Source organism: Phyllostomus discolor, chromosome X, assembly GCF_004126475.2.
Source record: "Phyllostomus discolor isolate MPI-MPIP mPhyDis1 chromosome X, mPhyDis1.pri.v3, whole genome shotgun sequence".
Classification (NCBI taxonomy): domain Eukaryota; kingdom Metazoa; phylum Chordata; class Mammalia; order Chiroptera; family Phyllostomidae; genus Phyllostomus; species Phyllostomus discolor.
Genome location: NC_050198.1, coordinates 7714771 through 7727993, shown reverse-complemented (window position 1 = coordinate 7727993; position 13223 = coordinate 7714771). Strand labels below are relative to the sequence as shown.

The window sequence follows — 13223 nt, the reverse complement described above, 5'->3', positions numbered from 1 at the left end:
TAAAATAGTTTCAAATTTAACTGAGCATCTTCAAATTATTCTAGGGTCGCTTCTATCAAGACAGAGAGTGAGATGTCAGCTGATTTGTCTGCTGTTAGCAAGAAAAGTGAGGACTCGGAACCAGTGCTTGAAAATCTTGGCTCAACTGAGAATACTGAAAACAAAAGTAAAGAAGAATTTGCTCAGGAAATCATAACTGTCATCCATCAAGTTAAAGGTTAGGGATAAGACAAAAACAATGTACTGACTTTTCATGTGATATAGGAAAATATCTGTGAATTGTAACGGTAATTAATATTTCATTATAAAGTAGATCATTAATTAGAAAATCTGTTGAAGAGAGTAGAAGATACTAATTCAAGCCTAGTTGGGTGTTTTCATTATTATTTTCAGAGCACTAGATGCTCAAGGGAACTGTGGTACCTAGACCCAGTTGTTCTTTATATGTAGTGCCAATAGCCTGGTGCTTCAACTCACAGTAGATTGGAAATCAAAAGTTATAAAGGAGAGATTGACTGCTACAAAAGACAAGTGTACTGAGCGTGGCAAGAATCAATAACTGATAACAGAACAGGAAGAAGGAAGCAACAAAAACCAGATATGAAACTCAAGACATCTCAAAGTCTAGGTCCTCTGGTGATATTCTTCATGCCCTTGGAGGAATTATGGGAATTTAAGCCAGAAGGGTGATGCTAAGCAATCAATAAAATTCCAGTTTGACTCGGCATACCTTATGACATTAGGAAGTTGCATAATAAATACTTGGAAGATTTGCTTTGAGTTGTTTTGTTTTGTTTTTACTGATGGCCAATGTCCATTAATTGCAAATTTCAGTCATGTAGAACAAGTTTCCTCAATGATGCTGTGTAAATAAAGCAATTGTGAGTATTACAAACTAAGCAACTTCAAGAATTCCAAAATTTTTATTTTATGGTTTTTTGCTAGATCGCATTAATCTTTCTTTACCTTCTTAAAATATTTTGAAAGTGAATTATTTTCTCTGCCTTCCTCACACTAAGGCATAAATTTACTTTAAAGCATGTGGTTTGTCTGAAACAATTCGCCATCTCAGTTCAGCCCCTTTTACCCAAAGGACATGTGATTCTCAGTAGAAAGGGAACTAGTATTGCAAGAAAAGTCCAGGAAAATGTCTCAGGACAATAACAGCAAGTTAGGGGAAAAGATTGCTTAAGTAGCATTCTGATGAGTCAAGAGTTACTATCTTTCTATCCTGTTAAAAGCCCATAGCATAGCTTGATTTCAAAAATGTCTTCATGAATTTGATTTAATGTTAAATGGCATTAGGAGGCCTTCTGTGATATGTAAACATGACTTTTAACATTTGTTCAGAATGATTTTGATGTTCCGGGGTTGTTTGGAGGGTTATTTTTTACTCTAGGTGAAGTAGAGCTCTGGACCATCTTTTCTTCCCAGATATACTAAGGTCTTGTCTTGGAGAAGAACGGTTCTCACTTGGAGAGAGCTGCTATATTTTCCCCAACAAGTATGCTGGCCTTTTAAGTAGGAATGGAATTCTTGGTTTCATAAATCAGGTGTTTTACTATTACACAGGTTTGAAAAAGCATGGGAACACTATGAATTAGCCTGTGGAGTTAGTTTAGGTCCCACGTATCTTCAAGAGAAAGAGAGGTTGGATGTTTTTTAATAATCTCTTCTTTCTGTGCTGATATGTAATCTTTTAAGTGGAATCAGTTTTACACTGATGTAAAACTTTCTTTTTTTCCAGTTAATTATTTTCCATCACCTCCCATCACTCTACATGAGCGTTTCTCAAAATTAAAAGATCAACAAGCTATAGATGGACATGAAAATAAATCGACTCCAGATTCAGGAAATCCAAGGTAATGATTATTGTATACTCAGTTATTTCCTGGGAATAAGCCTCAGGGGAGGTGTGGGGAGGTGCTGCCTCCTGGGCTTCCTGTAGATTCTAAGACTGGACTTCCTGCTTAAAAACAGGACAAACCCCAGCAGGTACCAGGCTGGTGCACTGTGATAGAATAGGTTATATTGAAGTCATCAACGAGTATTGTCTAAATTTGTGGGACTTTGAAAATATTTTCCTACCTAACTTTGATTCTGCTGTGTCTATAGTAATTGTCTACTGAAGTTATCACTGGAAGAATGAAAGATAGTTGTCAAGCCACGGAAAGCATGGGTTGCCTCGCATGGTCAGAAATGGCTGTTCTGAGAACAGCCAGGTGAAAACACATGTCTTCTGCTACTGGCACCTGTCTGAGCAGGTGGCATACCCTGCCTTGTGAGCTGAGTTGAATCAATGTTAGAATGCAGGAGATCACCGGAGCAAAGTTTAAGATTACATGGACTAGTGATTTGAGAACTACAAAGGTGTCACTGTGATGTTGTCCAGAGGATGTGTATGTCTCGGAAAACTGTCATATAGATGAAAAACCACCTGGTGGCAAGTTTCTCTTATTTCCACCAAGACGTACCAGCTTTACTTCAAATTCCATTCTGTAGTAATGGAATTAAGCTATCAATGTATAACATAATTATGTAATTGTAATATGCCTTTATTATTTTAGGAGAGTAAATATGCCTTTGGCTGAGCTTCCAAATAAACACACTATGGTATGTGAATCGGAACAGGTAAGTGAATAGTAAATTTTGATGACAGATTATGTTATTATTGGTGTACTAATGGGAAAGGGAACTGGTGATTGGGAGTAAAAAAAGGGAGTTAAAAGTAGATGAGGAAAGATTGAAACCCAGGAATCTGAAATTTACAAAGCTCTCCAAGGGATTCTAGTTATTGGCCGTGTTGCAGAGAGAAAACTGACAAAAGACAAAAAATATTCCCTAAGAGCAACAGTCTCTAAGGGCAACAGCTTTGTAAAATTGACACAAAATTACAGCATTTAATATTTATTCCAAAACTTCACACTGTAAAACTTTCAGAAAGTATATCTGATACCTACTTTTTCCAAAGCAGTTGTATGGAATGCATTTTTAAATCATACGTGGAATAAATAAATACAAAGGAACTTACTTTTATTTGATATTGCCCTTCAGAGTCTATGGAATATGAACTAGCAATATAATGAAACTAATACTGAAATTTTTATTGTCACGTGTTGTGTGTGGTGGTTCCTGCCCAGTACCTCCCCCAACCCCTACCTATTTCTTGGCTAATTAAATAAACTATCTTACCTAGCCAGGGGGGAAGAACACTGGCTTCTGTTTTTTAAAAAAGTTTATTAAGTTCTAAAAAATCAGCTAATGTATTCATTGAGTGAAGAGTTTTTGTAAAGGAGAGATTTTAATGCATTTCTTATAGAACATATAAATATTTTTTTTTACTTGTAAATGGTTACAATTTTATAGAACTAAGGAAGATAGGATAGTTTATTGAATAAATTATATTTTCAGGAAATTTCTACTCATCAAAGTATTGATATTGTAATCAACTTAAAGGAAATTTGAGGGTTTTTAAAAATTAAAGGTTAAAAAAAGCCTCTAATCCAACCACTTAACACAAAATATAGTTTGATCATCTTTTCTTGCAGTCCTGCATCTGGCATTTTAACATAGTCGCTACCCTAGCCCAGAAAGTTTTAGATGCTTTTCTCTTTTTACTTAAACCATAATAACTTTTACTTTTATATAAGTTTCTGAATTCCCCATGTCCTTTTATGATTGATGCTCTTTAAATTTTAATTAACTTTTTCCAATGTGTTTTCCCATGTGTACTTCCCACAAAGTCTATATTAGCGTAGTTTAAATGCTTGTACATTATTGCTTTGACTTAAATTTATCATAAAATCATTCTTCGCATCCCCTTTAATTTTTTTACAATATATGTAAGTTGCTTCTGTTGTTTTGTTGTTGCTGTTATTTTAAATATAGCACTTTGAAGATAATTTGAGTAGATAACCTTTTCTTTGAGCTGGAGTCCCAGAAACAGGATTCCTCATTCAATGTGATAAACTTGTCTAACTCTGTATTGTCAATTGTATCTCAAAATATTTTTATTAGTTTACACTACAATTAGCAGGATGAGTACAAAATAACTTGTACTCATCCTTGTATTTAGGACTTTTACTTAAGGTTCTTATTAGATATGGTCTTTGTGTAACTAACAGTAATGTAAATGGTTTGTCTTCTGTCAAAATTCCTCAGACTCTGGTCAAAGTAATAGATCCAAATGATCTACGACATGACATTGAAAGAAGGAGAAAAGAACGATTACAGAATGAAGATGAGCACATTTTTCACATAGATAGTGCCACAGAGAGGTAATCAGTAGATGAAAAACATCCTGTTATCAGGGAGCTTTTGGTATTAGCATATTTTTCAATTTTTTTGTGTGACAATTTTCTTTCTAGCATAGGGACTTAATCCTTCAAATCTATTATATGTTTAAGTAAAATCTTTTAAAATGTTTCAGTTATTCAGTGATCATCATATGCTGTTTGATTTAAACAACAAAAATTGTGGGGAGTAGGTGAGTATTTGAGGTCTTGATGATTCTAGAAAGGAGTGTAACAGTGTTTTTAATATTAGCAACAGCCAAGACCAGCAAGTTTATGGATTCTTTGGCTCAAGCGGATTCAAACTCTGACAGACTCTGCCCTTTCAATTTTGGTATTCTTCAAATATTACAAAATTTGATGAAGTCAGTGCAATTCTCTTTCAGAACTATCCGTGAATGTCCAACCATGAAACAGAGGCAGGCATATTAGAAAGTGCAGAGGAAGCCCGAGTTTGAATCCTGTCTCTGCCAGCTGACAACCTCTTGGGCAAACTTGCTTAGTTTCTGGGGTCTTTTCCTTTCTTAAGATGAGCGTAACCAATTTGTGACGGAGAGGTTAGAATAGTAAACTGGCACATGCAAAGCACTTAATGCCATGCATGGCATATGGATCATCAGTAGATTCTTGTTCTTTAGGGGCTCTGAGCATTCTCTCTTTGGCTACATTTTATCTTTAGTTCTGAAAACTATGTGGAACCCAAGGCAACTGTGGGTCCCCATATGACTGTGAGGTATAATTGAATGGGACAAAATTTCCAGTTTTCTCCAACAGTCCTTACGCTGTTTGGATCTCCCAGAAAGTGGGAATGTGTGAATAGGAAGGGCCAATGCTAATTCTCTTTCCATAGTCCTCAATGTCAAATTACTGATATTTGACTAGACTTTTAAGTCAAGTCTGGGGCTCACAAGATCCTAGTCAAAATACACCGAGCTTGCTTTTAAAACGGGACCTGATTCTGACAATAAGTTTGGGACCAATTAAAAATAGCAAAACTGTGTTGAGACATATGAAACAGTTGAAAGTCAAATGGTTAAAATCTTGTTCCTTGATGGGTGGAAGTCTCCAGTTTCTTAATATGACATGGCACGGCTACTATTTCATGACACAGGCTCTCTCATGCTCGTCTTTGAATGAGTAAGCTCCAGAGACGCAGTGTACCAAGAAAGAGGATTTTTAAAAACAGATTTAAGATAATGAACATATTGTGAAGACTATGTAATGCTTCAGAGTATATCTTCACCCTCTGAGGCGATTAAGAGCTCGAGCACTGCAGTTACACCTGAATTCAATGCCTGGCTGGCTCTGTAGACACCCAGCTATGTGACTGCCATTGGACAATATACTTAATCTCTGTTTCCTCAGCTGAAGAGAAGGGATAAAAGTTATACTTACCTCACAGTGGTGAAGATTAAGTGAAGTGATGCGTGCAAGGTACAGAGTAGCTGGTCAGTGTTACCTGTTAATGTGAGCTTTGAGGATGGTGTTGTAGCATGCCGAGATGCCTTCCTGCGAGATGTCTTTTGCTGGGTCTGTTGGACTGTTTTATTTGTGTTGAGGAGCAGGTGTGGTACAGTGGAACCATGAACATTTTGTTAAATTGAGGTTTTACTTACCATAAAACTAACCTTTTGAAAGTGAACAGTTCAGTAGTTTTTAATATAGTCACAGTTGTACAACTGTGATCACTAATTCCAAAACATCTCCTTCACCCCCAAAAGAAACCCTGTACCCATTAGTTGTCACTCCCTGTAACTCTCTCCACCCTGCCACTGGCAACCACTAATCTACTTTTTACTTTCTGTCTGTCTGGATTTGAGTATTCTTGACATTTCATATAGTCGTGGTTATATAATATGTGGAATTTTGTGACTTCTTTCTTTCTTGTAATGTAATGTTTTTAGCATTCCTCCGTGGAGCATAAGTATTCCTTTTATGGCTGGATCCTAGTCCATTGTATGGATGTACCACATTCTGTATCCATTCACCAGTTGTTAAATATTTAGGTTGATTCCACTGTTGGGCTATTGTGAATACCAGTGCTGTGAACATTTGTGTGCAAGTTTTTTGTGGACGTATGTTTTCGTTTCTTTTCTGGATGCACTTAGGATTGGAATTGCCGGGTCACATGATAGCTATGTTTAACTTTGTGGTGAGCTGCCAGGCTGTTTTCCACAATGGCTGTACCATTGTTCGTTTTCACACGTACAGTGTGTGTGTGTGTGTGTGTGTGTGTGTGTGTGTTCGCCATGTATGGTGGTAGGGGGTTCCAGTTTCTTCACAGCTTCACCAGCATTTATTATTCTTCATCTTTTAAAAAAGGACTATATAGAACCTTTAATCTCTCACTTTATTCTAATTTAATTTCCTTGTTAAAATAAGAAAATCATTTTATTCTATTCTTTTATCTTAGAAACCTGGTTATCAAAATTGACCTCATTAATATTTTTGCATAAGCCTTTTTGGTTAAGTCATTGTGTAGATTTTCATAGAAATTCAGAAGAAATGAATATGGTGAAATCATGAATCATAGGATATAGCGATTTCCCACCTGTGTGATTTTTGTCCCCTCAGAAAGTCGTATACAGGCTCTGTGTCTGGGTTTGCTCCTGATTGTATCCCCACTGCCTTGAGCTCAGTTCATAGCTGTTGAATGGATGAAGTCGTCTTTCCAAAAGAGTAGATAGGACAGAGGGTACTGGAATTTTAATGCATTTAGAGCTGGATCACTATTTACTCCCTGGTACCTTAGGTAGTCTTTCTCAAGCAAACCTAACACTAGGACATTCTATCTAGTCTCCAGACTCTGTTCTCAATTTTCTCTCAGTTCTGACCAACCTCTTACCCTGATGTCTTCTTCTGACACACTATTTCTCCCTTTTGCAATAAGCATTATGAAGTTCCCTGCAGTGCTATTGACGTATTGTGGTATATAGGCATGATGTGTGTATGTGGAAAAGCAGCTTCAAAATCATGTCAGTAGACTGACATTAAAGTAGACTTTAAGAGGACATGAAACTCCCAAGATTTTCTTTTTTAACTAGGCGGGTTATGGAAAACATAACATCAGTTTTTATTTTTGCTACGTAATAATCTATAATCTATACTGAACTAGAATTACCTTAATAGACTGGTAAGTGTGGTGTGACTTTTAAAGAAAGATTTTATTTATTTATTTTTAGAGAGAGAGGAAGGGAGGGAGAAAGAGAAGGAGAGAAACATCAATGTGAGAAACATGGATTAGTCACCTCTCATATGCGCTCCAACCGAGGACCAAACCCTCCACCCAGGCATGAGCCCTGACTGGGAATCAAACCAGCAGCCTTTCACTTTGCAGAACAACACCCAACATCTGAGCCACACTGGTCAGGGTAGTGTGGTATGATTTTATTTACAATAGTTATAGAATGCACTTATGGTTTTTCCAAAAATTGAACAGGGATGTGAATTATATGAGAGAGTTAGCCGTAGAGTTGTTTGGAGGGGATAGTATTTCACGACAGGGAATAGTAAATGCAAAGACCTTGAAGCAGGGTCTCACTTGCTCTTGTTTAAGGAATAGAAAAGGGCCAGTGGGGTTGTAACACAGCAAAAAAGGAGAGAGTTAGATGAAATCAAATCATGAAGTGCTTTGAACAACATGAAAACTTTGCAATTTACTCTGAGTGAGGTTAGAAAACATTTTGGGTCCTAACCTGAGAAGAAACATAATCTCATCAAATTTTAAAAGGATCGGTCTGCTTGCTGGGTGGAATATGACCTGTAAGAGCTCGAGGAAAAATTATTTCTTTCTCATGTAAAAAAAATTAGAGGCAGGAAGTCAGAGCATGGTAGGGTAGACCCATCAGGGAACCAGGCTCCTTAGATCTCCCTTGTGCATGGCATTTGCCTCATGGTCCAAGATGAGCATTTGTGCCCTAGCCATCATGTGCCCATTGTAGCCTTTTCTTTAAAGACTTCCTGGAATTTACACACGATGCCTTAGCAACACTAGTCAAGATTTAGTCTCATGGCCATGCCTGGCTGCAGGGAAGCTGGGAAATAACATTCTTTAATTTGGACACTCATTTGCCTGGTCAAAAATCAAATCTCAAAGAGTGAAAAAACATTAGTGTGGCAAAATATGAATATCAGAAGTTTTACCATTTTAATATTTTTACATGTACAATTAATTGACATTAAGTACGTTCATAATGTTTTGCAACCATCACCACTGTCCACTTAACACAAGTTTTTCATCTTCTTAAACAGAAACTCTGTACCAACTAAACTGTAACACCCCATCTCCTTCTGCCGACAGTCCCCGATAACCTCTTTTCTTTCCATCTCTGTGAATTTGCCTGTTGTAGTTACCTCATACATATGTAGAACCTTACCATAATCATCCTTTTGTGTGTGGTCTACTGCACTGAGTATAATGTTTTTATCCATGTTGTGTCATATGTCAGAATTCTATTCTTTTTTAAAACTTCATTCCTTTAAAACCTGAATACTATTCCATTGTGTGGACATTCCCCTTTTGTTTATACAGTCTTCTGTTGATGAGCATTTGGCTTTCCACCCTTTGGCTGCTGCGAACATTGGTGTTGTCATCTGTTTGATTATTGCCATCCTAGTGGGCACACAGTAGTATTTTCATTGACATTTGGTTTGTGTTTCTCCAGTGACTAATGGTGTTGAGCATCGTTTCACGTGGTGTTTATGTGTCTTCTTTGGAAAGTATCTATTGAAATCCTCTGTCCATTTTTAAGTTGGATTATTGTCTTTTTATGATCGAGGTGTAAGAGTTCTTTATAATTCTGGATACTATTTTATTAGATATATGCTTTGCAAAGAAAATCTTTTAAAGTCCATTCTTTTGTTTAACGAAGTAGCCATACGTGCTAATAGTCAATATCTGAAAAAAAAATTTTACAAAGTTTAAAAACAAAAAATATGAGGCATTCTTAATTTAACCAGTCAGAGATGACCAGTTACTATATAGTACATTTCCTATTTTTAACTATTTTTTATGGACATATATGTGAATATTTTAAAGAACTGAAATTATCCTTATGATATGGTTTTCCACCCTACTCTTTTGACTTACTATCATTGTCATGAACATTTTGGTAAAACCTAGGGTATTTTTTTAACACTTCAAAAAACCCTGAATGGCTGGCTATTTCATATCACATACTGGGGTCAGAGCTGGGGCCACAAAACAAGCCATCCACAGAGCCTCCTCTGAAGGAGTCACAGCTTGCTGGGTGAAACATACAGGTGCCCCAGCATTACAAGCACAAGTGGTGCGTGTGGAGACCTCGAACGCTACGTGTGCACTTAGTTAGGCGGTGGGGGCAGGTACCCAGTGCACCTTGCAGGGATCTGGGAAAGCCTCCCTGGAACAGGTACATATGGAGCTACCTCTTGAAGTTGCTCTGAGTTAGAAGGAAATTGCACCAGCAGGAAGTGCATATGCCAGCGTGTAGGAGCAGGAGAGGCTGTGGTGTGTGCCAGGGGCCACACACAGCTAAATGTTCCTGAAGCTCAGTGTGCATGCTGGGGAGACTGGAATGAAGCAGCCGGGCAAGGCAACAAGGAGCTGAGCAAGAAGGGCCTTGGAGGGTCATGATGAAGAGTGGATTTCATCTCCAAGTCAGTGAGGGGCCTGTGGGAGGGACTGAAGCAGGGCCGGGGTGGTGACGTGTTGGTTCACTGTGGAGCTAAGTTGGTTAGCTTCCAACTTAGCTCAGTAATGTTTGTTGAAAAATGAAGATTTTAACCCTGGTAACTTTGATTTGATTTAATTTTAGTAGTGATGGGTCATTGAGGTTATTTTTACTGTTGTACTGCTTTAATTGTCTCTAAAGAGGGTAATTTGATTTCTCTTGTTTATTTGTTGGGTAAATGTAAACTAATAAAAGATACTCATTTTTTTTCTCTCTCTCTTTCTCTCTCATTTTATTAGGAATGATCAGCCTTTCCGTTTTTTGACTCCTGCTGGTAGACCTCAAAACCCTCAATGGGTTAAAAAATCAAATTCTACAAAATTTACTCAGAGAACTTACATGGTAAGATTGCAGGTCCAAATTTTTCATTTTTATACATTTTATTCTCACATATTTCTACATGTACAGGGATCACCAGTATTTTTCATAATGTTTGTAACTATTCAGTAAGTATGGGTTGTAATTCTTTTGTTCAACATTAACATTCTGTTGAGGCATATAGTTATTGTAACCGAAGAAATGTCCATCTCTGATTTAGCAGGATTTTATTGCATTTATTATTCTACTAGCTTTTTTTTTTACATAAGGACAATTGTATTAAGGTATAATTTACATACCATGAAACTCACCTGTTTCAGAGGTATACTTTAATGATTTTTTTTTGTAAATTTACCAAGATGTAAAACCATCACCATAATCCAGTTTTGGAACATGTTCGTGACCCCAATAAGAGCCTTCATGCCCACTAACCACTAAATCTACTTTTTTGTTTTTAAAGATTTGCCTTTTCATGGGACAGTTGACAGATGGCAGCTGGCTTCCATAACAGCAAGCAAGTGCCAGATAGAAAGATAGAAGGCAGGATGTATTTGTAACCGAATCTCAGAAGCGACATTCCGTCACTTCTACCATACTCTGTTTGTAAGAAGCAAGTCACTAGGTGTAGCCCACGCTCAAAGGAAGATGATGACATAGGGGCCTGGGCACCGGCAGGTGGGGATGGTGGGGGACCTGGTCCCTCTGGTCTCCAGTGATTCGCAACCATCCCTTTGCATGCAAAATACACCTTCTCCCTCCCAAGGTCCCCCGAAGTCTCATCTCATTACATGTACCTTCACGCAGTTACTCAAATTTATAGACTTAATATAAATTCAAGATGACGACTATGAGAAGAGTTTTATGTGACTTTTTTTTTTAACTGAGAGGTAAAAAGGTATGAAAGAGGAAGATTTGTGAGAAGTATAAACTCCAAGTGGAATAAAGAGAAGGTTAGAAGACTATTGTTAGTGGGGAGGGGTCGGGGGGGCTGGACTGGGAGTAAAAAGGAGAAAACTGTATTTGAACAATGATTAAAATAAAATTTAAAAAAAGAAGAAGACTATTATTTTGGAAAAAAGAAGCCATCTTTCAGAATCAAAGCATTCGGGTTCTTTGTAGTTACCATCTTTACCCCCTGACTTCTGATTGCTTCCTAGTCATGGCAGGAGCATCTGTCTGCTCATCGTTTATCTGAGTCAGTAAGACCTGCCTCCTGCGGTGTTGAGAATTTGTCTTTTCCTTACACAGTGGGAACTCTTTAGCAGCTTCTGATAAAATGGGTTTGTTTCTCTTCTGGATACCTGAATAAATGCTACATTTTTAGTTCATTCTCAAAAATGACCCATTGTGTTATGCTGGAGTATTTTTTTAACACTTCTCACATTCATGAATTAAACTAGCCCCTCACAGACCAGCACGGGCTATGTGAGGGAAGATGTGTGTGCACGTTCCTGTTGCTAAACTACATCTTTGTCTTCTTAATCCTGTACATGTCAAATGGGTGTTTTTTAGTGGTCAAATGAAGTTCTAAAAGTGAACTTTAAAGCTCATTAACCCATGCTAATATTTTTTTCATGCATATGCAGAGAAAAGACATCCCTCACAAACTATTTGGAGTTGAGAGAAACCATCATGAGACTTTAGAAGGTCTTTTAAATTATTGAATGTTACTTTCCATTTAATTCTAGCTTTTGGCTTATCCTTTGAACATAATGTTCTAAGTAGTAGTGAATTAAAAGCTGTTTTGTAACATTTCAAATAATAGCTATTAAACTATCATTTCTGGGCATTTATAGTCAACTTGAACCAATTTAATGATGACCCCTTTCCTCAGGACTTGATTTTTCAATTGTTTTTTAAACAGTGGAACCCTTTTACAAATATTACATGGAAATACTAATACATAAAACAGATACAGATAGAGTGGTTTCAGGTCAGGAGGCAGGCAAGGCCCCAAACAATCCTTCTAAGTCCATCCCTCCACCTCTAAGAGGTAAGTGCATAACTGTAGAGCCTTCTCCAGGATTCACAGATTGAAAAACCCTGCCCATGCATGTGCAGCCTTCAGAGGCCTTCTGGATCAATCACCAGAGAAAGATTCTGGTGCAGCAGCTTTGTTAAGGCAGTTCCATTGCATTCTATTTGTACAGCTGTGTCTGATGTAAGGGATAGTTTTAGTCAACCCACATGTTTGAGTATCCAAATAACCTCATCTCCCAAATGGATGGGATAAGAATTGTAGTGCAAAGTATTGTATTTTTCTTTCCTTGCTCTCAGAAGATGAGGTGCTTTTTAAATCCATTGGACTAATTTTCCTGCTTATGATAGGTACTTTATTCATATTATTCATTCCACAGGGTCTTTTTCCCCTCCCCCTCCAAAAAAAGAAAAGGATCTAAGTTTTTTCTTGTGTGAAAGGAGCAATTAGGCCAGTGGGAGTTGGCTCATTAGTAGGAACTTAGTGTGAGCAGAAAGGTGATATACACTATTCCTGAACCATAGGGGAGGAAGGCAGCTGAGCGATCTGTTAATATCTGGCTTCTTGAGAGTCAGAATTTTAGATGTCAAAATATTTTTTTCCACCAGGAGCAACACAATTAATAGATGTTATAGATAATATTTTTTAGTCAATGGTTTATGTACCTAAAATATGTGTGACATTAGGTTTTCAAAAATAGCTATGGCCATAAAATATTTCAACATATTTTATACGATCTCTTAATCTCTTGAGGCATAAAATCATTAACGGAAAATGATGTGTGCATAACTTAGAGACTGTGTCACTGGACTTACAGATTAAAGTGCTTTCTACATGTTGTTCTGATCATGGGTCAGATAGAGTTGATGGTAGTATTTTTCTGCAAATGTTGTATAAAATCTATTTCCTACTATCCTTTCTCCC

The 13223-nt window shown here is 37.2% G+C and overlaps 1 protein-coding gene across 2 annotated transcripts in view; it reads left to right on the top strand.

Annotated features, from left to right (window-relative positions):
* Positions 1 to 13223, top strand: part of BCLAF3 (BCLAF1 and THRAP3 family member 3) — a 40620-nt gene that overhangs the window by 13910 nt on the left and 13487 nt on the right. For both annotated transcript variants that reach the window (XM_036016443.1, XM_036016444.1), the window contains exons 4-8: positions 45 to 217; positions 1748 to 1862; positions 2568 to 2631; positions 4162 to 4277; positions 10243 to 10345. In XM_036016443.1, coding sequence (XP_035872336.1) covers positions 45 to 217; positions 1748 to 1862; positions 2568 to 2631; positions 4162 to 4277; positions 10243 to 10345 — 571 coding nt within the window. The remainder of the gene's footprint in view (positions 1 to 44; positions 218 to 1747; positions 1863 to 2567; positions 2632 to 4161; positions 4278 to 10242; positions 10346 to 13223) is intronic.